The sequence below is a fragment of the Nicotiana tabacum genome, chromosome 22 (assembly GCF_000715075.1).
Source record: "Nicotiana tabacum cultivar K326 chromosome 22, ASM71507v2, whole genome shotgun sequence".
Classification (NCBI taxonomy): domain Eukaryota; kingdom Viridiplantae; phylum Streptophyta; class Magnoliopsida; order Solanales; family Solanaceae; genus Nicotiana; species Nicotiana tabacum.
This window is the reverse complement of record NC_134101.1, coordinates 47,860,986-47,885,790: the sequence shown is the minus strand read 5'-3', so window position 1 is coordinate 47,885,790 and position 24,805 is coordinate 47,860,986. Positions and strand designations below refer to the sequence as shown.

General features: G+C 41.2%; 2 protein-coding genes across 2 annotated transcripts; both read left to right on the top strand.

The window, feature by feature from the left end:
- The first annotated feature begins 20,514 nt into the window (after positions 1 to 20,514).
- On the top strand, positions 20,515 to 23,242 carry LOC142175836 (uncharacterized). Its single transcript, XM_075242837.1, has 6 exons — positions 20,515 to 20,689; positions 20,945 to 21,283; positions 21,485 to 21,622; positions 21,888 to 22,407; positions 22,561 to 22,839; positions 22,978 to 23,242. The coding sequence occupies exons 1-6, from the start codon at positions 20,515 to 20,517 to the stop codon at positions 23,240 to 23,242; spliced, it is 1,716 nt and encodes a 571-aa protein (XP_075098938.1).
- Positions 23,243 to 23,929, top strand: LOC142175835 (secreted RxLR effector protein 161-like). Its single transcript, XM_075242836.1, has one exon. It carries the CDS (start codon positions 23,243 to 23,245, stop codon positions 23,927 to 23,929), a length of 687 nt encoding a protein of 228 aa, XP_075098937.1.
- The last annotated feature ends 876 nt before the right edge of the window (positions 23,930 to 24,805 follow it).

The following is a 24,805-nucleotide window of genomic DNA, read 5'->3' as shown; positions in this document are numbered from 1 at the left end:
GTAGGCCAACAGAATCCATAACTCAACACTTTCGGTGTCATTCTCGCTCCAACATGGTGACCACCATATGGTGAAAAGTGGTAAGCCTTAAGAATTTCCACTTGTTCTTCCTCGGGCATACATCGTTGAATCACACCATCGGTACAAATCTGGAAGAGATACGGTTCATCCCAATAATAGTCAAGGCAATCCCGTTTGAGCTTCTTCCTTTGGTTTGAAGAGAACTCATTCGGTATAATACCAGTCATAAGATAATTTGCTAAGTCGGCGAACCATGGCATCTCAGTCATTGAAATGGCTAGAAGTTGCTCGTCGGGGAAGGGGTCATTAATCTCAAGGCCGTCATGTGGCCTCCCCTCCTCCTCCAAGCGAGACAAGTGGTCTGCCACTTGGTTTTCACTGCCTTTGCAGTCTTGGATTTCGAGATCGAACTCTTGCAATAAAAGCACCCACCGCATTAACCTCGCCTTTGAATCCTTTTTTCTCATTAGGTACCAAAGCGCCGCATGATCGGTGTTGACAATCACCTTTGTACCCATCAAGTACGGACGAAACTTCTCCATATCAAAGACAATAGCAATGAGCTCTTTTTCTGTCACCGTGTAATTGACTTGGGTATCATTCATGGTCTTACTAGCATAGTAGATCAGATGGAAGATTTTATTGATACGTTGCCCCAAAACTGCTCCGACCGCCACATCACTTGCGTCACACATGAGCTCAAAGGCAAGATCCAATCAGGTGCGGTGATAATAGAAGTAGTAGTCAATTTGAACTTGAACAATTCGAATGCCTTCATGCAATCCTTGTTGAAATGGAATGTGGAATCCTTCTCCCAAAGCTTATACAAGGGGTTCACCACTTTGGAAAAATTCTTGATGAAACGGCGATAGAACCCCGCATGACCCAAGAAGCTCCTCACTCCCTTCACGGATGTAGGGGGTGGGAGTTTAGAAATCACCTCTATTTTAGCCTTGTCGGCCTCAATACCATTCTTTGAAATTTTGTGGCCAAGGACAATGCCTTCCTCGACCATGAAGTGACATTTCTCCCAATTGAGCACCAAGTTTGTCTCCTCATATCTTTCCAAGACCTTATCCAAGTTTGTCAAGCAGTCATTAAAGGAATTCCTAACCACAGAAAAATCATCCATGAAGACCTCAAGAAAATCCTCCACCATGTCGGTGGAGATAACCATCATACACTGTTGAAAACTCATCGGTGCATTACACAACCCAAATGGCATCCGCGAGAATGCGAAAGTACCATAGGGAGATGTGAAAGTAGTTTTCTCTTGGTCCTCCGGAGCAATAAGAATTTGATTATAGCCGGAATATCCATCAAGGAAATAATTGAAAGCACGGCCGGCCAACCTATCGAGCATCTGATCAAGGAAGGGAAGTGGGAAATGATCTTTCCTTGTAACTTTGTTGAGCTTGCGATAGTCCATACACACTCTCCACCCGGTCACCGTTCTTGAAGGAATCAACTCATTCTTGTCATTGGTGACCACAGTCATGCCCCCTTTCTTTGGGGCACATTGCACCGGAGAGGTCCATGAGCTATCGGAAATGGGGTAAACAACCCCGGCATCCAACCACTTTATGATCTCCTTCTTCACCACCTCTTGTATTGCTTCATTTAGTCTTCTTTGATGTTCCACGGAGGGTTTGGCATCCTCCTCCAAAATAATCTTGTGCACGCAAAATGCGGGGCTTATACCCCGAATATCCGCCAATGTCCATCCGATAGCTTTCTTTCTCTTTTGTAGCACCGCCAAAGTAGAGTCTACTTGTACGTTAGTTAAATAAGAGGAAAGAATAACCGGTAAAGTAGAACATGGGCCAAATAATTCATACCTTAGATGTGGAGGCAATGGCTTTAACTCCAAAGTGGGAGGCTTTTTGATTGAGGGCTTTGTTGGAGGAGTCTTTCAGTTTTCAAGATCTAAGGACAATTTGCGGGGTTCATATGTGTACAACCTCATTCCTTGCAATGCATTCACACATTCCACATAGACATCCTTCTCATCATCATCATGATTAAGCAATACGACCTCTAAAGTATCATCAATATTCATCATGGCAATAGCATCATCAACAATCACCTCAGTCACTAAGTCCACAAACTAACAAACTTCATTGCTATTCGGTTGCCTCATAGATTTGCACATATGGAAAACCACCTTTTCATCACCCACTCGGAAGGTGAGCTCACCGGCTTCCATATCAACAAGTGCCTTCTCCGTAGCAAGGAAAGGTCTACCCAAAATAATAAGCACCTCATAGTCCACTTCACAATCAAGAATCACAAAGTTCGACGGGAGGATAAACTCATCAACTCGAACCAACACATCATCAATAATACCTAATGGTTTCTTTATAGTATGATCCGCCATTTGTAGCCTCATAGAAGTGGGTCTTGGTTTCCCAATCCCCAACATTTTGAAAACTAAGTAGGGCATCAAGTTGATACTCACCCCTAGGTCACAAAGAGCTTTGGAAAAGTCGGCGCTTCCATTGAGTGCACAATTGCGCTCACTAGATGTGTCATCTTTATAGTCTCATAATTCATCGACCTCTTCTTTGTCACCAAATCCTTCATGAACTTTGCATTTCTGGGCATTTGTTCCAAAGCCTCAACCAATGGCATATTAATAGATAAGCTCTTTATCATGTTAATGAACATTTTGAATTGGTTCTCGCCATTTTGCTTGGCAAGCCTTTGAGGGTATGGAGGAGGAGGCCTTGGCATTAGTGCCTTAGCCTTTGGCACTATCGGTTTCGGTATGTCAACAATGTGTTCCCTAGATGGGTTCACTTCTTCTTGAGTCTCCTCCACATTTTCATCAATATCAATTCTCCCTTCGTCATTTGCTTTATCTACACTGTTTGAAATCTCATCTTCTTGAATCACTTGTTCATCATCCACAATTTTTTTTTGACTTGAGGTGGTTACATCCCCACCTTTTCCACTCCTTGTAGTCACGGCTATGACATGTCCCGTGTAGTTCCCACCCTTTGGGTTCACCACCGTGTCACTTGGTAGTGCTCCCTTAGGACGAGTGTTTAAATCTTGTGAGATCTGCCACAATTGAACTTCCAAATTGCAAATTGAAGTGTTGTGAGAAGATAGTTGAGAATCGGAGTCGGCATTCTTCTCCATCATTTGTTTAAACATGTTCTCAACTTGCCCCATCTCATTGTTGGAAGAGCTAGGACCATGGGAAGGATAAGGAGGCGAGTTGCTTGGTTGTTGATACATCGGGGGCCTTTGAAAACCCGACCCCCGATTCCCTTGATTATTGTCCCATCCCCCTTGGTTGTTGCCTCCCCAACATCTTTGACTATTGCCATCCCAATTGCTTTGGTTGTTTTGATTGTTCCAATACCATTGATTGTTTTGACCATTCCAATTACCTTGGTTGTTTTGATTGTTCCAACTCCCTTGATTACCTTGAGATTGCCATTGTTGTTAATTCGGGCCTTGAGAGTTGTTTCTTTGCCCTTGGAAGTTGTTCACATATTGTACTTCCTCCTCTTGTTCATTGTAATATTCATCTTGGTCAAACCCACTATCTTCTTGCACATATTGTTCCGCACGGTTTTGCACTTGTTGACCATTTTGCCTTCACTTGTTCACCATCATATTTACTCCTTCCCTTGCATTTACTTGCTTGGGACCTTGAACTTATTGAAGTTGAGCTTTGGCTAATTGATTCATTGTGGTGGTCAACTCGGCAATTGCTTGCCCATGATCGTATAATTCTTTATGTAGTTAAATCACATTTGGATCACCTTGAGGAACATTTGCTCTACTTTGCCATGCCGATGAAGTATTCACCATTTCATCTAAGTTCTCACAAGCTTCGGCATATGGGGTTGTCATGAAATTTCCACCGGCAAGTTGGTTGACCACGCATTGGTTGGTAGTATTGATCCCTCTATAGAAAGTTTGTTGAATCATAGCCTCAGTCATGTCATTGTTCGGGCACTCTTTCACCATAGTTCGGTACCTCTCCCATATCTCATGCAAAGGCTCATTGGATTCTTGTTTGAATGCTAGAATCTCATCTCTAAGAGTAGCCATATGCCCGGGAGAAAAGAACTTGGAAATACATTTCTCTGCCAATTCATCCCATGTATGGATGGAATGGTTTGGCAACCTTTCTAACCAATCCAAGGCTTTCCCTCGTAGTGAAAAGGGAAATAGCCTCAACCTTAAAGCATCCTCGGAGACGTTTGTCTATTTACTCCCCCAGCAAGTGTCCATAAATCCTTTCAAGTGTTTGTACGCATTTTGATTCGGAGCCCTAGTGAAGAATCCTCGCTGCTCTAGCAATGTGAGCATAACATTTGTGATTTGAATGTTGCCCACCCTAATGCAGGGTGGGACTATGGCACTTGCATACCCTTCACTCGGAAACACCCGGTGTGGATCCGCTATTGGTGGAGGTGGGGGTGGAACGGGAATGTTGTCTAAATGCGGTCGGCCTGGTCTATTTGCTTGAGGTTCAGGAGGAACCTTTTCAAATTGTCATATTCCACGTCCACGTCCACGTCCCCCAAAGGCATGTTTCCGAGAGGATCATTGTTGTTGAGAGCCATTATTTTACCTACAATTATTTCACCAGAACGATTAGTAACACGGAAGAAAAAGAAGACAATTCACAAACAAAATCAAATATATAGCTAAATCCGTCTTTTATGCTCCCCGGCAATGGCGCCAAAAATTGATCTCGCCCAAATCACACCTCAATTTGGGGTTGTGAAGTGCTCGATTGCAATAATAATACCCAACTAAGAATTGGGATCGAATCCACAGGGAGCGTAGAAGAGATTAGGTATATATTCGGACTAAGCACGTGAAGTGTCTAAGATGCACTTCCACAAACTGTGTTTTGATTCTACTTCTAAATTATGTTACGGTTTGCAAATGTAAATCTAGAGAATAATATTTTTGGTGTTGTTTTTCAAGTATGTAAAATATCTAGGGTTGTGACTTCCACCTAGGTGTTTGCCTAACGGGGTGTGGGCTTTAGAGCGGGTTTTGTTGGTCGGGGTGTATTATAGCAATCAACACATAATTACCCATTCAATACCTCTCGGTAATAGAGTGGTTTTGCCCAATTTGGCTTTCTCAAGTCCAAATGGGTAATGCACAAAACAGTTGATAGATGCTCAAGTCGGGTTTTACTATCTCTAAATTCAACCCTTTAATTGGGACTATCAATTTCTTGAGTTCATCCCAATTTATTGTTGGCCAAGTTTTCCTACACTAAGTATCTCTTTCTCAAGTAGAAACTAAGTTAAATAGGCTTGAAACAATGTTTGCAATCATTAATTCTAAAATTATAACAAGAACTAGGCTAAATATTACACACCCAACCATAAACAAGCTCTAAATCAAATACCCATTAGGTACCCACACTAGGGATGGGTCACAACCCTAGCTAGAAATTAAGCTACTCATAGCGGGTGATGAAGAAAATAAAGAAGAAAAGATGATTAATGATAAATAGATGAAAATCCAATGTAAAATTTACAAACTATGATAAAGTTTCCTAAAACAGTAAAGAAAAACGGCTCCCAACTTTCAAATATTCAAAACTTAACCTAATTTCGTGAAAGTAGTCTATTTATACAAAGCTGGAATTTTCGAACAAAATTGCCTTTTATGAGATTTTGCGGCCGCACAATTTTGTGTGCAGACCACACTTTGCTGCAGCTCTTGACAAGAGTGGTCTCTGCGGCCGCACTTCTTGAGTTCTGCGGACCACACAATTCTGGGTGCGGCCGCACATCTTGAGTTATGCGGACCGCACAATTCTGGGTGCGGACGCACATTTAATTTCTGCGACCGCAAATTATAGTGCGGTCCGCAGATCTTGATTGTCTTGAATTCCCAACTTTCCGAACCTTTACTTTGTGGTCCGCACTTTGCATTGCAGCACTGACAAATTTTCTTCTTGTTCTGCAGCCGCAGATAAAATTTCGCGGTCCGCACTTTAGCCTTTGTGCTTGATTTTTGTTCTTGTTCAAAATCACTCCTTCTTGAGTTGAATTTCATCACTTTGGCTCATTTTCCAATACTCCAGCAAGTAAGCATATTTCATCAGTTTTCGGGAATACGTTTAAGCATTTTTGAACTAAAACGAAAGTCAAAAGGCGCAAATAAGTAGTTAAAATCCCCACTTATTAGTAACCTTCGAATCAGTTTAGAAATTTTGAAGGCCTTATGTTTTGGTTACGGATATCGGACGTCTCTGAGCAGTTCTAGGACGGCCATAGCCTTTTAAGTTCGGGTATTACCCAATGTGCTCGTTATCCCGAGTTATCCCGGCTTGCCCACAATGATAGTTTTGAATGGGGAAGGGCATGGCCTTTAGAGTTCAGGCACTGCCTAATCAGCTTTGTGCCTCCGGGCTTCGATACCCCGGGTCGCCCGAGCCTGTCTTGGATGACGGTCCCCGAGTGAGAGTGACCTCTTGGGTCCGGACAGAGATTTCCCTTGGGCTCGATATCTTTAGGGGACCGAATGTAGAATTTTTTAAGGGACAAAACATTTATCCGCAAGGAGAAACTTTGTTTCATTTCTATATAAGGTTACAAATGTGTACATGCTTTGTGTCAGAGATTGGGTAGTCTATGTGGGCATGGTGCATTTGACCGTTTGGACCTTATAATAAATCCTATCCACCAAGCCTAGGTAGTTCGAGCATAAAGTCTCTCTCCTTGCCAAAATTATTATCCGAGGGTGATAGCCCCCAGTATTGGAGGCCGATCATAGGGAGGCCTCAGATACTACTGATGTGGTCCTTGACTCCAGTCTTCGGTTCTAAGTTAGCACGATCCACTGTTGCCTCATTAAAAACCTTTCCGGAAAACCCATTTGGGACAAAAACGGTCTAAGAAAAAAAGAGTGCAATGCGTGATTTCGGGCCTAATAGTCGTATTTTCCATTGATCGTTACCTACAAGTGTTAGTCTAATATGTAAAGAAAATAGATGAATGGTGTTGTACCTCAATAGTAGTATCATTTTAAGTGGGTCACGTTCCAGTTGTTTGGTAGTCGTTCACCTTTCATTGCTTCGAGTTTGTATGATCCTTTGTCGGTGATCTCGATAATTCGATATGGGCCTTCCCAATTCGGCCCCAACTTCCCCTCGTTTGGGTTCCGGGTGCTCAACGTCACCTTCCTTAACACCAAGTCCCCGATACCGAAGTGTCGAAGGTTGCTCTTCGATTTTAATCCCTTTCAATTCGTTGCTTTTGGGCGGCCATCCGGACGAGGGCGGCCTCGCGCCTTTCATCTAGCAATTCCAGGCTTGTATTCATGGCCTCGTCGTTTGACCCTTTGGTCGCATATCAGAACCTAAGACTTGGTTCCCCTACTTCAACCGGTATTAGAGCTTCAGCGCCGTGAAACAATGAGAATGGGGTGGCCCCGGTACTAGACTTCGAGATCGTACGGTATACCCATAAGACTTTTGGGCAAAATTTATTTCCATTTTCCTTTGGCGTCGGTCAATCTCTTTTTGAGGTTTTGGAGTATGATTTTGTTGGTGGACTTTTCTTGCACGTTCCCACTAGGGTGGTAGGGTGTTGATAGGATCCTTTTGATCATATGATCTTCGAGGAACTTTCTTACTTTGCTGCCAATGAACTGTTTTCCATTGTCGCACACGATCTCAGTCGGCATTCCAAAAACGGCATATTATGCGGTCCCAAATGAAATTAATGACTTCCTTCTCCCTGCCTTTCTCATACACCTAGGCTTCCACCCACTTTGAAAAATAGTCAGTCATAAATAATATAAATTGAGCCTTATCGGGTGCCCATGAAAGGGGGCCGACGATGTCGATCTCCCATTTCATGAACGGCCAGGGTGACAAGACCGAATGCAATAGCTCCCCGGGCTGATGAATCATCGGAGCATGCCTTTGACATTCGTCGCATTTTCGTATGAACTCCTTCGCGTCCCTTTCATGCCGATCCAGTAGTAGCTGGCTCTGATTATTTTCCGAACTAATGATTCGGCGCCCAAATAATTTCCGCAGGTGCCTTCGTGGACCTCCCTCAGAACATACTTGGTATCTCCCGGTCCTAGACATATTGCGAGTGGGCCATCAAATGTTCTTCTGAACAAGGTACCATCTCCGGACAAGCTGAATCAGGTCGCCTTCGTACGTAGAGCCCTCGATTCTTTAGGATTCGAGGGCAGTTTTTCGGTCTTCAGATACTCTATATATTTGTTTCTCCAGTCCCAAGTTAGGCTTGTTGAATTTATCTCAACATGACCTTCTTCCACTACCGATCTCATGAGTTGCACGACCGCCCCCGAGTTGAACTCATTGTCATCGACCGACGATCCCAAATTGGCAAGGGCATCGGCCTCACTGTTGTGATCTCGAGGTACATGTTGTAGAGTCCACTCTTTGAACCGATGTAACGTTACCTACAGCTTATCCAGGTATCTTTTCATTCGTTCCACTCTGACCTCGAACGTCCCATTAACTTGGTTCACCACAAGGAGGGAGTCGTACTTAGCTTCGATCACCTCTGCCCCCAAGGTTTTGGCCAGTTCGATACCTGCAATCATGGCCTCATATTCGGCCTCGTTGTTAGTCAATTTTACAGTCCTAATAGATTGTCTAACTATATTTCCTGTTGGTGGCTTCAATACGATGCCAAGTACAGATCCTTTTGTGTTTGAGGCACCGTCCGTAAAGAGGGTCCAGATTCTCGAAGAGGTCCCCGAGTTTAACAACAACTCTTTTTCCACCTCGGGTATTAGGGCCGGCGTAAAGCCGGCCACAAAGTCTGCCAAAATTTGAGATTTAATGGCGGTCCGGGGGCGATATTTGATATCGTACCCGCTGATCTCTACGGCCCATTTGGCCAATCGTCCCGAGAGATCGGGTTTATGCATTACATTCCTCAATGGGTAAGTAGTAACAACACATTCCGGGTGACAATGAAAGTATGGTTTCAGCTTCCTAAAGGCGCTTAGCAAAGCAACCTCCAGTTTTTCTAGGTGAGGGTATCAAGGTTTGGCCTCGCCTAGAGTTCTGCTAACATAATATATTGGAAATTGTGTACCTTCCTCTTCCCGGACCAGGACCCCACTTACCGCTATCTCGGATACTGCTAAGTATAGGTATAGTTGTTTATCTGTCTTCGAAGTATGAAGCAGAGGTGGGATCGAGAGATACCACTTGAATTCCTCCAAGGCTCGTTGGCACTCCAGGGTCCATAAGAAGTTATTCTTTTTCTTCAACTGTGAGAAGAACCGGTGGCTCTTGTCGAAGGACCTCGATATGAATCTCCCCAGGGCGGCTATGTGTCCGGTTAACCTTTGAACGGCCTTGGCATTGTCCACAATAGTGATATATTCGATGGCCTTGATCTTATCGGAATTAATCTCGATTCCCCGGTTGGATACCATGAACTCGAGGAATTTCCCGGACCCGACTCCGAATGCACATTTCTCCGGTTTCAACTTTATATTGTACTTCTTTAATATGTTGAAGGTTTCCTGCAAATGTTTCAAATGGTCCTCTGCTCGCAGGGACTTAACCAATATATCGTCAATGTAAACCTCCACTGATTTGCCTATTTGTTCTTCGAACATCCGATTTACTAGGCGTTCGTAAGTGGGACCGACATTTTTTAGTCCGAATGGCATCACGTTATAGCAGTAGGTACAGTTCTTAGTGATGAATGAAGTTTTTTCCTGATCGCCCGGGTCCATCCGAATATGGTTGTAACCGGAATAAGCATCAAGAAAACTGAGGATCTCGTGGACGGCCGTTGCATCGATCATGATCGATGTTAGGCAAAGGGAAAGAGTCCTTGGGACACGCTTTATTCAAGTATTTATAGTCTACACACATTCTTAATTTGTTTCCCTTTTTAGGGACTACTACTACGTTTGCTAACCAGTCCGGGTATTTAACCTCCCGGATGGACCCTATTTTAAAGAGTTTAGATACCTCGTCCTTGATGAATGCATGCTTGACCTCGGACTAAGGTATCCTCTTCTGCTTGATCGGGTGGAACTTCGGGTCCAGGTTTAGCTTGTGAGTGGTTATTTTTAGCGTGATCCCTGTCATATCAAGGTGGGACCAAGCAAAACAATTTATTTTAGCTATAAGGAATTGAATGAGTTTTTTCCTAAGCTCGGGACTCAACCCTGTGCCCAAGTATACCTTTCGATCGGGCAAGTGCTCGATCAGTACCACTTGCTCCAGTTCCTCGACTATCGATTTGGTAGCATCGGAATCGTCAAGGGATATAAAAGACCTAGGAACCAGTAATCGTCATCTTCATCAATCCCCTGTTTCTCCGGTTGGGTTGGGGCTGGGGGTAGGTAATTGCTATTTGGCTTCTTGCTTGGCGGCTGAGCCCAGACCTTTTGTCATTGTAAGTGTAGGTATTGGGACCACCTCATCGACCACAAATATCTCCTTTGCAGCCAGTTGTTCTCCGTAAATTTTTTTTTATCCCTCCCGGCGTAGGGAATTTAAACACTTGGTGCAGAGTCGAGGGTACCACCCTCATGTTGTAGATCGATGGCCTTCCGAACAGAGCATTGTACCTCATGTCTCCTTCGATTACATAGAACTTGGCTTCTTGAATGGTCCCGGCGACGTTCACTGTTAATGTTATCTCCTCTTTAGTGGTCTCACATGCCATGTTGAATCTGTTTAGAATTCAGACTGCAGGCACGATCTGATCTTGTAGACCGAGTTGTTCTACGACCCTCGATATGATGATGTTGGCCGAGCTACCTGGATCAATTAACACACGCTTAAATCGAGATTTATTTATGAGTATAGATATGACCAGTGCATCATTGTGGGGCTGAACGATCCCTTCAGTGTCCTCGTCGTTGAAAGACAAGGTTCCCTCTGGCACGTAATCTCGAGTCTATTTTTCCCTTGTGATGGATACTTTGGTGCGCTTTAGCATCGGCCCCTAGTGAACGTTGACCCCACCGATGATCATGTTAATGACGTGCTGAGGTTCCTAAAATGATTTTTGGCTCGATCGCTCAGGAACTTTTAGAGATATCCGTTGTTGAATAGCCAGGCTACTTCCTCTCTTAATTGTCAGCAGTCCTCCATTCTGTGGCCGTGAGTGCCATGATATTTGCACATTAGGTTAGGTTCCCATTGGGCTAGATTGGACTATAGAGGTCGAGGCCACTTGGTGTCTCTGATGCTTCCGATGGTATTTACGATAGCAACAACATTGATGTTAAAGTTGCACTCTGATAACCTCGGTGCTTCCTTAGGCTCGATGGGCCTGACAAAATCGTTTTTGCTCATGAGTCCCCAATTATTTGGACTCTGATCGCTTCTCCTTTCATTTCTCATAGGGTTTCATCCAGATCCGTTACTCCTATGATCACTGATATACAGCTGATATCGGTCCCTACTTGGCCTCGGTTTACGATCATATCTCTTTTAGGTCTATCACTGGCTTGGATAGGATAAACTGATATCGGTTATGCACATTGGCCCAAGTTACGGCCAGATATTCTACCATATTTTGCTTCAACTACTGCAAAAGCCAACGAGCTTCGAGTATTGATTCCTTGGGTGAAGGCTTGAATGGACCAATCGTTCGCGACCAGAGGCAGGTCCACCCGTTCCATCTGAAATCGGGACACAAATTCTCAGAGCATCTCTTTATCCCTCTATTTCACTTTGAAAAGGTCTGACTTCCTGGTCTCGACCTTGATAGCCCCGGTGTGTGCTTTTACGAAGGAATCTACAAGCATAGCAAACGATTCAATAGAGTTAGGAGGTAGGTTGTGATACAATATCATAGCTCCTTTTGACAAGGTCTCTCCGAATTTTTTCAGCAAGACAGATTCGATCTCATCATCTTCTAAGTCATCCCCTTGATGGAACACGTGTATGAGGTCAAATGTTCATTTGGGTCAGTTGTCCCGTTGTACTTAGGAATTTCAGGCATGCGAAACTTTTTAGGGATCGGCTTCGGGGCTGTGCTCGGAGGGAAGGGTTTCTGAACAAACTTCTTGGAGTCTAGGCCTTTCAATATCGATGGCGCTCCGGGGATTTGGTCGACCCTGGAGTTGTAAGTCTCCACCTTCTTGTTGTTGGCTTCGATTTTCTTTTCTCCCATTTCCACCCGCCTTTTCAATTCCTCGATAAATTTTATTATCTCGGGGTTGGTTCCGAGTTCAACTTCATTTAGCCTATCTGCGGCTAGTTCATTTCTGTGAGTATTTTCCTAGGATGATTCGGGCTCAACTCTACTGGGAGCGCGGCTTCAAATTTATAGTTGGGCTATCGCTGCCTGCTGAGCCTGCATCATTTCGAAGATTACCCGCAAGCTAATCCCATCTCCTTCACTGTCATGAGCATTTTGAGCTACTGATCGGACTCCCACTCGGATGTTATTCTCAGGATCGGTGGGCAAATTCGTGTTGATGGCCATATGTGAGCTGGCGTCGATCAGGTCCACGACCGGAATTTTGTTAGGATCGGCGGGGGGCACCTCGTTACCGGGCGCTATATTTTTGTTCTCGCCATGGTGGCCAGACTCAGCATCCGTGTTTAGAGGGGTAGATTGGGAGTTCAACATTTTAAACGCATACCGGAAATCAAAGGCACTTCAAAGAACATGTGTGAAGTAGGGTGTGTTATGGAAATTTGTATCAAATCGCCGCTATTATCCTTAGCCCCACTGTGGGCGCCAAGCTGTTTACCCTCAAAATCGGATAACAATTAAATTTATAAGTGGTTCTAAAGATACGCGGATTAATTTGATACAAAGCGATAAATTAAGCCAAATTTGAACAAACAAAGATAAAATGGATTCAAACCACACAAGGAGGATAGTTTTAGCTTTAATGAAGTATTCGCCCTCGATCCGGTCTCACTATGGCCAGCATTGATGAATAAGAGAAAGAGCTAATAACAGAGAAAATAATAATATATCGCTTTGGAATATGTGTTACTGTGTGTCCTTTGAATAAAAATCATTTCCTTTATATAGTAGGAGAGTTTCATCCCTAGTATAATTCTAAAAAAGGTAAAAATCTTCTTTTTTGTTAATCACTGATTTGCTACCGATACAGGCCGAGATCCGCGCCGTGATATTCGGTAGGGCGCTGATATCACAACCCTTCATTAGTCGTGTGCAGCCATTTGGTAAGGCTTTTCCGAGGTCTTGGAGCATGAACCGAATTCCAGGGGACGTGGTCTCGATGGCTCCAGTGGTAAGCGATCTGTTCGGGCCTTAGCACGAGAGGTATATCCGGTCGGTACAGGATATAACGGCCCTCCGTTAGACGTGCTTGATTGCTCGACAATATTCTTTGAAATCGTTCAAGGCTAGGACCGATTCCGAACCATGACTCAAAGAGACTCTTGCCCCGATTTCGGCCCTCTGTCATCATGTCTCTAACTTGACTTATTTTGTCGGAGACGGGGTGTACCATGAGCCCGATTTTAACCGTATATATGGTTAATGTTGAATTTTTGGCTTGTTGAAGAATTAATAAAGTAATTCATAAATTTGCATTGAGTTTGCTTATTAATTTTAAGCAAATTTATATATAAGTTCTTCTGACTTATGAGATCATCATATTTGTATGAAGCTTTGATAATTCTGCTGCTTTCTCGAGAATTCCTTATATTAGTTAGTTTAAATATAAGAGTTATTTTTCTAATGAGGCTATATAGGCATTCTGCTTATACTTCGTGTGCCCAGTTTGAAGCTGATCAACTTTTTATTTATTTATTTAAGTTGACAATTAAGGTTAATTACTTTGAGATGTCATTTTGAGTTTTCTTTTATGTCATGTTTGGAAAGTTAGATGATAGAAGGTCTATTTTAAAAATTAATAGACCTTCTCTCTTGGAAATCGTGCAATTTTGAAAAATTTCCCGATGACATTTTTCAAGCGGACCTTCTGATGGAAAAGAAAATCTTTTTTCTGGCAAGGGAGAAATCCTTCGAATTAGCAGACATCGGAGACTGTCTAACTCGTTGGTTCATCCTAATCGAGCGAGGATATCGTTTCACTAGCAGGTTGAAGATAGATGATGAAAACCTCATATGGGTTTGTAAAGCCCTCAAATTAGTAACGAGGAGTAAAGGAAACAGATGCAAGAGATGGGGATGGAAAATACAATTGTATGTGTATAGAGTGTACCAGAACTTCAACATCTATGGTCGTTTTGTGCGAATCGAGTTTTGGTTGAGAGATAAAAAAATCAGCAGTGATTATCCCGGAGTCAGATTATAACTGGGGTTGGGGAGATGTGGCGGAGAAAATACTCAGGTTTTTGGGTAAACCACACAACCCAACTTTAAATCGATTTGTAAGCATTGATAGATCCTATGTTGTTGCAGCTGATAGGAACAAATGGCCAGAGCCAGCACAACGTTCGAAAGAGGAAGATAATACTGTCAGAGGTGAAAAACTCCAGTTCCTTTCTAGTTGTTTGGTCGAAACATTCAATGACCCCTTCAATTCGAGCCCAAGATGTGAAGTCATTCAACCCTGGTTCATTCGTAGATGGGGAATTACAGTAGGACTCAAAGTTATACCACTCACCCATAATCAGTTCCTCTTTGAGCTCCCTTCTAGGCAGGAGGCGAAGAGAGTCAAAACAGGTGATTGGTTTTGGAATGGAATGAGATTGTCTCTTAAATGGTGGTCACCAATGGTAGATTCTAGACCCAATATACAGCAGCCAGAGCAACGATGGATTAGGGTTTTTGGCATTCCCTTACATGTATGGTCAGAGAACACCTTCAAATCCATTGGTGATAGGTGCGGGGGATATATTGGTGCTGATGAAGATACCAAGGAAAGAACTCATTTTTTCTGGGCTCGAATCTGTGTAAAGATCTCAGATTTTGCAATACCTGAGAAGTTTGAGTTGAAGGTTGAAGATGGGATCTTTGAAATCGCCATTATCAATGACAGCCATACCAGTCCAGCAATCGGCGGAAAAGAAACAGTGGTACAGGTTATTGACCAGGTGTCTGTTCCAAAACCCACGCCTACATTGAGTCCCACAAAAATAGTAGCTGACCAACCTACTACTAGGCACGTACCTCAGCACGTGGGGGCCCTTGGAAGGCATCTTAAAATCACAGCTAGGTCCCTCTAACACTAAGACACTTCATAAGCATCATTTTATGGATCGAGCTTATTATAAAAAGGGCCCAATAAGGAGAAAGGCTAAAAAACAGGGCAATGGGAAAAAGAAAATGGAGTGGAGAAAGACTGGGCTGGCCCAATCTTTATGTTTTAGCCCTACTCTTTCCTGTCATATGGCCAGCTCACCACAGGCCTCCTCTATCCAGACATTGATGGAACAAACCCTAGAGCTCATCACTGGAGCATCCGAGGAAACTTCTCACGAGGAAGACGATGAAGCAGACCAGTCACAATGCATGTCAATATCATCGCTCCCACGTTTGAAGCTAGAATCTACTCTGGTTAGTGCTTCTGAGTCTGACCTCTCCTCTTGCAGTCAGTTTTTGCCACTTCCCTGGTACGAGGGTAGCTCTCAGAACAACTACTCTATTGATGATCCTTCTGTGATTGAGACAACACAGTGGACAAAAATTGTCATGGCCAAGGCTTGCAAAGCTTTTGGTATTAATGTCTCGGGTTTTGAACATGAAATCCTTGACATGATATTGAGGATGGAACAGAAGATGAGGGATCAACTTCAGCTTCAAAGAACCAAGGCAAGGGCAGATAAAAATCTAAAAGAAAGGGGAAAATGAGGTAAACAACCTTAGGAGTTTGATTAATTATGAAAGGGGGAGCTGCAGTTCAGTGGAAAGGCTTATGAGGGGTAGGAAACAAAATGCTCTTTTAGAATGAGAGTTAAAATTATCAGCTAGAATGTGTGGGGGTTACATGATAGTGGTAAAAGAAATATTATTAAATCTCTGGTGCAAATGTGAAAGCCAGACATTTTGTGTATACAAGAAACAAAATTGGAAGACTGTTCAGTTGCGATAGCAAGGAGCATTTGGGGTTCAAGATGGGTAGACTGGGCAGAACTCAAGGCAAATGGTTCTAATGGGGGAATAACTATCTTTTGGGACAGGAGATCATGGACTTGTACTGATGTTCAACAGGGTTTCTATTCTTTATCCACAATGCTTGAAGGGGTCCAGATGGATCTTAGGTGGTGCTTCACTGGAGTCTATGGGCCTCACTCCAATCGGGAAAGACCAGATTTTTTGGAGGAATTGTCTGCCATAAGGGGATTATAGAGTGAACATTGGGTGATAGGCGGATATTTCAATGTATGTAGATTTGAACATGAAAGGTTCAACTGTATAAAAAGATCCAGAGCTATGAGAAATTTTTCTGACTTCATCCAAGATATGGAATTGATTGATCTCCCACTCCAGGGAGCCAAATATACCTAGTTTAGGGGAGAAGACTCTGTTCAAGCATCTAGGATTGATAGATTCTTCATCACCAACGAATGGAATGACACCTTTGGCTCTGTGAAGCAATTAGCTCTCCCAAAGGTTATATCAGATCACAGGCCAGTAGTGCTGGAAAGTGGTGACTGGTCAACAAATCCTTCCTATTTCAAATTTGAGATTATGTGGCTACAGCACGAGGGTTTCAGGGAAAAAAATTGCAGAATGGTGGCAGAGTTACATGGTTAATGGCACCCCTGACTTTTTCCTTTTTCAAAAGCTGAAACATTTGAAGAAAGACATATCCATATGGAACAAAGAAGTATTTGGCAAAATAGAAACAAGGAAAGCCAGAGCTTTGGAGGAACTAATGCTACTGGAGCAACTAACTGAAGGAAGGATCTTGTGCCAAGCTGAAAAAACAACAATGTTGAACTTAAAGATTGAACTACAGCAGCTCGCAAAGACAGAGGAGATTTCATGGAGACAAAAATTCAGGTGCTTGTGGCTTAAAGAAGGGGATAGGAACACAAAATTCTTCCAAAGAGTTGCTAACTCCCATAGAAGATACAACTGCATAGGCATGCTAAAGGTGGACGATGAAATCATTGAGGACAAAAATCTTATCAAAGGTGAAATACTCAAGTACTATCAGAATCTATACTCTGAGGATGAGGATTGGAGACCTACAACACATTTTGAGGGTCTAGAGCGCCTAACTCCTGAGGAAAGTGTGGGTGTGGAAAATGCATTTTCAGAAGAAGAAGTGAGAGACGCTATAAATATTTGTGCTCCTGACAAGAGCCCCGATCTAGATGGCGTCACAATGGCCTTCTATCAGAAGTCATGGGATACCATAAAGCATGATATACTTGCCGCCATTAACCACTTCCATCAAAACTTCCACATAGTTAAGTATTTCAACGCATCATTTATTGCATTGATCCCTAAAAGAAAAGGAGCTATAGAGCTAAGAGATTATAGACCTATAAGTCTCATAGGCAGCATTTACAAGATTATAGCTAAAGTGCTAGCTGAAAGACTCAAAGGGGTGATAGGGAAGCTTGTTTCTGGTCATCAAAATACTTTTATCAAGGGGAGGCAAATAACTGATGTTGCTCTTATAGCAAATGAAGTTTTGGACTGAAAAATGAGAACTAGGGAAGCTGGACTTTTGCTCAAGTTGGATGTTGAAAAAGTTTTTGACAAATTGGGCTGGTCTTATCTATTCTCAATTCTTAGACAAATGGGATTCGGAGAGAAATGGATCAAGTGGATTAGATACTGCATCACCACAGTCAAGTACTCCATTCTTGTTAATAGAAGCACAGTGAGATTCTTCTCTCCGAAGAGAGGGATTAGACAGGGGGACTCTCTTTCACCCTTACTTTTTATATTGGCTATGGAGGGACTCAGTAGAATGCTTGAAAAAGCTAAACAACTACAATGGTTTGAAGGGTTCTCAGTGGGTAACAGTAGGAGCTCTCTTATTTCTGTGTCACACCTTCTGTTTGCAGATGATACACTCATCTTCTGTGGAGCAGAAAAGTCTCAAGTCCTCTACCTAAATATTACTCTTATGATAATTGAAGCTATGTCTGGCTTGCACATTAACATGCTCAAGAGTGTTATCTACCCAGTGAACTCGGTCCCAAATCTGCTAGAACTAGCAGACATTATGGGCTGCAATACATGCTCCTTCTCTACCACATATTTGGGTCTTCCTTTAGGTGCCAAATACAAGTCCACAGAGATATGGAATGCAGTAGTTGAAAACTTTGAAAAGAAGTTGGCTACATGGCAGAGGCAATACATATCTCTTGATGGTAGGCTTACCCTTATAAATAGTGTATTAGATAGCATACCCACCTATTTCATGGCACTCTTTCCTATCCCAGCAAAGTTTCAAAAGAAATTGGACAAAATAAGAATGAATTTTCTATGGGAAGGGAATAGCATCAGTCATAAGATTCACCTAGTAAAGTGGCACAAAGTCACACTTCCGAAAGCACTTGGCGGACTTGGAGTTAAGGACCTCGCCTTATATAATAAAAGTATGTTGATAAAATGGCACTGGAGGTTTAATCAAGATGATGCTGGCATATGGAAGGAGGTTATCATAGCAAAATATGGTAGACTCAACCATTGGTGTACCAATAGAATTAGAACCCCTTATGGCACAGGATTATGGAAGAGCATACACAATTTATGGGAAGCTTTCTCTAATAACATACACTTTCAGATTGGTGACGGGGCCACTACAAAATTCTGGACTGAAAAATAGATAGGGGACTCAACACTAAAGGAAGCTTTTCCTAATCTCTTCCTTATTTTAGGAAATCCAGAATCCTTTGTTGCTCATAACAGAGACAGAGAAGGCAACACGTGGAGCCCGATCCTCAGAAGGAACCTGCAATATTGGGAGGTAGAGGATTACATAGACCTGCTAAAGTTATTGGAGAGTTTCACTATAAAAACTCAGCTGAAGGACACACTGAAATAGGGAAACGCAAAGGATGGAACTTACTATGTCAAGGCAGGGTATGCTAAATTGTGCTCCAACAATATGATGATTGATTTATGGCCTTGGAAACTAGTATGGAAGATAAAACTGTCACCCAAAGTCTGTTGCTTCAGCTGGTTGGCCTTAAAGAATGCATGCCTCACCCAAGACAACCTTACCAGAAGAAACTTTCAACTGGCCAACAAGTGTTATATGTGCCAAGTTAACTTAGAATCTGTTAACCATCTTTTCCTCCACTGTTCAGTAGCCACAGACATATGAAACATGTTTCTCAGTATTTTTGGTCTACACTGGACTATGCCATTCTCTGCTAGAGATGCATATGTGAGCTAGACCTCAAGAAAAGTTTACTGAACCATCAAAAAAGTCTGGAATATGGTACCTGCAAGCATTTTTTGGTGTATTTGGGTCGAAAGGAATAGTAGATATTTTGATGGATTATCAACTTCAATAGGTTGCTTAAAGGCTAGAGCTTTGGTTAATTTGTTTCACTGGGCCAACCTTACTACTGTAAAAAACTCTGATGTTTTCTTGGACTTTGTCAACTCTCTAGTTTTGTAGCGCTTAATTGTAAATGAGCTGTCAAACTCACTTCTTTTGTAACTTTTGCATCTTCTTGATGCCTTTAATGATATATTCCACTTACTTCATCAAAAAATATTAAAATGGTAAATCGGCCCTACATGCAGGTAACCATTTTGGTGAGATTAATTGGAATGAGATAGTAAACCTTTAAGTTGAAAATTATCTTATGCCCACAGGTACAGATATATTTCTATATATTTTGGTTTACTAGTCTAATAAAGTAAAGTAAATTCTATGCATGGGTTGCAACCTCTGCCCACAGGAGAGTCTAGAATTTACTTAAAATTGGTATTTTACGTGATTCACCTTTGATGGATTGTACCTCATAGCTTATGTATGTTTATCCTTGTTTTGCAGTCTTTACGACTTTTCCTACCGCTATTTTTAATGAGAATGCTCGAATTCTAATGCTTTCTGGTGAAAATTATACTGAACGGAAGGAGAAAGTCCTTCTCACTTTAGGGTGCTCGGATCAAGACCTGGCACTCCGTGTGGATGAACCATTTATTCCCATGGAATCAAGTATGCCATCGACTAAGGATAGTTATGAGTGGTAGGAACGATCTAATCGCTTAAGTTTAATGCTCATTAAAGACCACATAAGCCAAAGAATTAGGGGTTCTATCCCTAATAGCGATAAAATCAAAGCTTACATGAAGGCAATTGATGAACAATTTGTAAGCTCTTACAAGGCATTAGCCAGCACCCTTATGAAGAGGCTCTCAAGTATGACTTTTGACAGAAGTCGTACAGTGCGTGAGCACATTATGGAGATGTGAGACATTGTTGTCAAACTCAAGTCCCTTGAGGTTGATATGTCTGAACCATTTCTTGTTCATTTCATTCTCAACTCTCTTCCTGTGAAATATGGTCCGTTCAAGATTGCTTACAACATACATAAAGATAAATGGTCAATCAATAAACTCTTGACCATATGTGTTCAAGAAGAAGAGAGTTTGAAGAATGAGAAACCTGAAAGTGTTAATGGTGACTCATGGTAAGAGAAATACAAAGAAGGGCAAAAGTGTTCCCATGAAGAAGAAAAGCATCTTTGACAAAGATGCTTGTCGTTTCTGTAAGAAGAAGGGACACTGGAAGAAAGATTGTTTGAAATACAAGAAATGGCTTGAGAAGAAAGGTAAATTTACCTTTGTGTGTTATGAATCTAATTTTACTGAAGTTTCTGATAGTACATGATGGATTGATTCTTGTGCTACAATTCACATTGCTAAAATCATGTAGGGCTTTCTAACTTAGAGGAAGCCGATAGAAAGTGAACAATACGTCTATTCTGGCAATAGGACGCGTTCACGTGTGGAAGGCGTGGGGACTTATAGGCTCATTTTGAAGGATGGTTTTCACTTAGATTTGAAAAATACTTTTTATGTTCCAGAATATTCTAGAAATTTAATTTCTCTTTCAAGATTATCAATTAGTGGATATGATTTGAATTTTCATTATCCTTCTGTGAAACTTTTGAAAGAAAATAAAGTTATTGGTTTTGGAAATGTATATAAACTTGAGCTAGATCCCACATTTGAATGCAATGTGTTAACTTTGCATGACAAAGAAATTGACACTAAGCAATGTATTATCAATGAGAACTCATCAAGTCTTTGGCACAAGAGATTGGGACACATCTCTATTGATAGAGTCAAAAGGTTGGTTAATGATGGAGTTTTAAAAGCTCTTGATTTTTCTGACTTTGCGACTTGTGTGGACTGCATAAAGGGTAAGTAGACCAACAAATCAACTAAAGGTGCCGAAAGGAGTTCTCAATTGCTTGAGATCATACATACAAACATATGTGGAACTTTTCCTACCCCTTGCTTGAATGGTGAGAGATATTTTATTTCATTTATTGATGACTATTCAAGATATATGTATCTCTATTTTCTATTTAACTAATCAAAATCACTTGATGCTTTTAAAGTTTACAAAACAGAAGTAGAGAAACAAATTGGTGCTCAGATCAAAATTGTAAGATTTGATTGGATTAGAGAATATTATGGTAGGTACACATATAAGGGACAAGTTAAGGGTGCATTTGCTGAGTTCCTTAAAAGTGAAGGTATAATTTCTCAATATACCCATGCCAGGAATACCATGACAAAATGGTATGGCAGAAAGAAGGAACCGGACATTAATAGACTTGGTAAGAAGCATGATTAGCAGATCAAGTTTACCTTTATCCTTATGGAGTGAAGCCTTAAAAACTGTTGTGTATATTTTAAATAGGGTTCCATCCAAGGTTGTCCCCAAGATACCTTTTGTGTTGTGGAAAGGATGAAAACCTCGTTTAAATCATTTACAAATTTGGGGATGTCCAACTGAAGTGAGGGTTTATAACCCACAACTAAAGAAGTTGGATGAAAGAACAACAAACAGATATTTTATAGGCTATGCGGTTAACTCTAAGGGATTTAAGTTTTATTTTCCTTCTCATTCTCTTAAAATTGTTGAGGCTAGAAATGCTAAATTTCTTGAGGAGCATGAAGAGAGTGGAAGTGGTTTGACTCAAAGGGTGGAATTGGAAGAAATAAGGGAACCACATGTGGTACCTTTATATATTGGGAACTTGAATGTTGCTCAGAAAAATTCTCATGAATTATCTGAACAAGAACAAGTTCAAGATCCACCACCACTTGAGGAGCCACATGAAGATCAACCCGCTTTACCTGTACCCACTGAAGAAGTGTCTGAAATAGTGGGAGTAAGAAAATCCTCAAGAGTTCGAAAATCAGCAATTTCTAATGACTATGTTGTATATCTCCAAGAGTCTGATTATGATATTGGACTAAAAGATGATCCGTGCTTGTTTTCACATGCCATGAGTGGAGAAAATTTCACACTGTGGTATGATGCCATGAAAGAAGAGTTAGAATCTATGGCTAAAAATAAAGTTTAGGATCTCGTCGAATTACCAAATTGAGCCTCTACTATAGGTTCCAAATAGGTTTTTAAAACAAAAAGAGACTCATTTGGTAATATCGAACGATATAAAGCCAGGCTCGTAGCCAAGGGTTTTACTCAAAGGGAAGGCATTGATTACCATGAAACCTTCTCTCCAGTATCAAAGAAGGATTCATTGAGAATAATCATGCCATTAGTAGCTCATTTTGATTTAGAGTTACATCAAATGGATATGAAAATAGCTTTTCTAAATGGAGATCTTGAAGAAGAGGTGTACATGCGTCATCCTGAAAGATTTTGTGATAAGGAAAAAAGTCACCTTATTTGCAAGTTAAATAAATCCATTTATGGGTTAAAGCAGGCTTCCCGCCAATGGTATATTAAATTTCATAATGTTGTTTCTTCATTTGGATTTACGGAGAACGTCATTGATCAGTGAATATACCTTAAAATAAGTGGGAGCAAATATATTTTTCTAGTCCTATATGTGGATGACATTTTACTTGCAAGTAGTGATTTGGGGTTGTTGCGCGAGACTAAACAGTTCCTTATCCAGAATTTTGAGATGAAGGATATGAGTGAAGCCTCTTATGTCATTGTCATAGAGATTCACATAGATAGATCCCAAAGATTACCTGGACTGTCTCAAAAGGCCTACATTGAAAGAACTCTGGAAAGATTCGGGATGATGAACTGTCCACCTATAGCAGCACCCATAATTAAAGGTGACAAATTTTCATTGAATCAATGTCCACAAAGTGCATTGGAAAAGGATTAAATGAAAGACATTCCTTATGCTTCGCTTATTGGGAGCCTTATGTATGCAAAAGTCTGCACTAGACCTGATATTACCTTTGCGGTAGGAATGCTTGAAATATATCAAAGTAACCCTGGTGTAGACCATTGGAAAGCTGGTAAAACGATTTTGAGATATTTGCAAGGAACCAAGGATTTTAAGCTCACATACAAATACTCTGACTCATTGGAGGTGATTGGATATTCAGACTCTGATTTGGGTGGATGCAAAGACACTGGTAAATCTACTTCAGGATACATTTTCCTTCTTGCTGGAGGTGTTGTGTCTTGGAAAAGTGTCAAACGGATAATTGTTGTAACATCCACAATGGAAGCTGAATTTATAGCATGCTATGACACTACATCACTGGCGTTATGGTTGAAAAACTTTATTTTCGGCCTTAGGATTGTCGATTGCGTTTCAAGGCCATTTAGAATCTTCTGTGACAATTCAATTGCAGTGTTCTTTTCTAAGAATAATAAAAGTGGTAGCCGAAGCAAGCACATTGACATAAAGTACTTGATGATTAGAGACTATGTGAAGAAGCAAGATGTGAGTTTTGAGCATGTTAGTACTACTTTGATGATTGTTGATCCTATAACTAAAGGTCTGCCGGCTAATGTTTTCAAGGATCGTGTAACTCATATGGGTCTTAGTAGCTCAATATAGCCTTGCTTTATTGTCTAACAGTTTGTCTGGACATTATGTTTATTTTGATATACATGACAGTGCACACTTTGGTTTTTCATGTATTATTGTGTGATCATTGGATCAATAAAGTTGGACTATGAATGACTTATATTAAGTTCATTCATAAAGTTGTTGACACTTTACATGGAAGGAACTGTTTGTTTAAGAGCATGACCGCCATGATTCATGTAATGATATGTTCTGGTTAAAGTGATTGTTGCATAACTTTTAGTTGAGTGATAAAGTCTATGGCCATATTATTATATTTATCTCTCATAAAGGATTATCTAATTTTAATATGTGGGCCATGTGGGAGAATGTTAGAAAATTTTTGTCTTTTCTAGAGACTTATAGTGTGGCCAACATATAAGGTAATAAATTATTTACCTTGTCTTCCAAGTAATAATATATCAGATAATATTCTGTAGTTATGCATATATGGTAATTTCTTTGATGGAAAGAAACTACCATATATTAGGAGTCCCTAGGGCAATTATAATTTAAGGAGAAGTCCTTAGAGATAAAGTATTTGCCTAAGAGTCCTTAGCCTACCTATAAATACGCATGTGACTCCATCAGTTTGGGATCCTACGATAGGCACAGGTTAGAAGGCTTCCTAGGTTTTCTGCTAAAAGTTTCAAAGGCGATTCCCTACAACGCTTGAACAACAATGGCTGAAGGTACGTTTCTATTTAATTTTCGATGCGTCGGCTCTGTGTTTGTATTCGAATTTATTCATATATAACCTATTTTGCATAGATATCAACATATTTATTAAGATTTTTTGCCGAAACATGCGGGTGGCGTACCACCCCGACCTTATAAGGTAGATCTGCCCCTGATATTAACTCGTCT

Bases quoted from the DNA above. Each gene is read 5' to 3' on its own strand.
- LOC142175835 (XM_075242836.1), top strand. From the start codon at position 23,243: ATGAAAGACATTCCTTATGCTTCGCTTATTGGGAGCCTTATGTATGCA.
- LOC142175836 (XM_075242837.1), top strand. From the start codon at position 20,515: ATGAGAAACCTGAAAGTGTTAATGGTGACTCATGGTAAGAGAAATACA. The intron at 21,284-21,484 runs GTAAGTAGACCA...ATGCTTTTAAAG, and splicing joins TTGTGTGGACTGCATAAAGG to TTTACAAAACAGAAGTAGAG. The intron at 22,840-22,977 runs GTATATTAAATT...ACTTGCAAGTAG, and splicing joins AAGCAGGCTTCCCGCCAATG to TGATTTGGGGTTGTTGCGCG.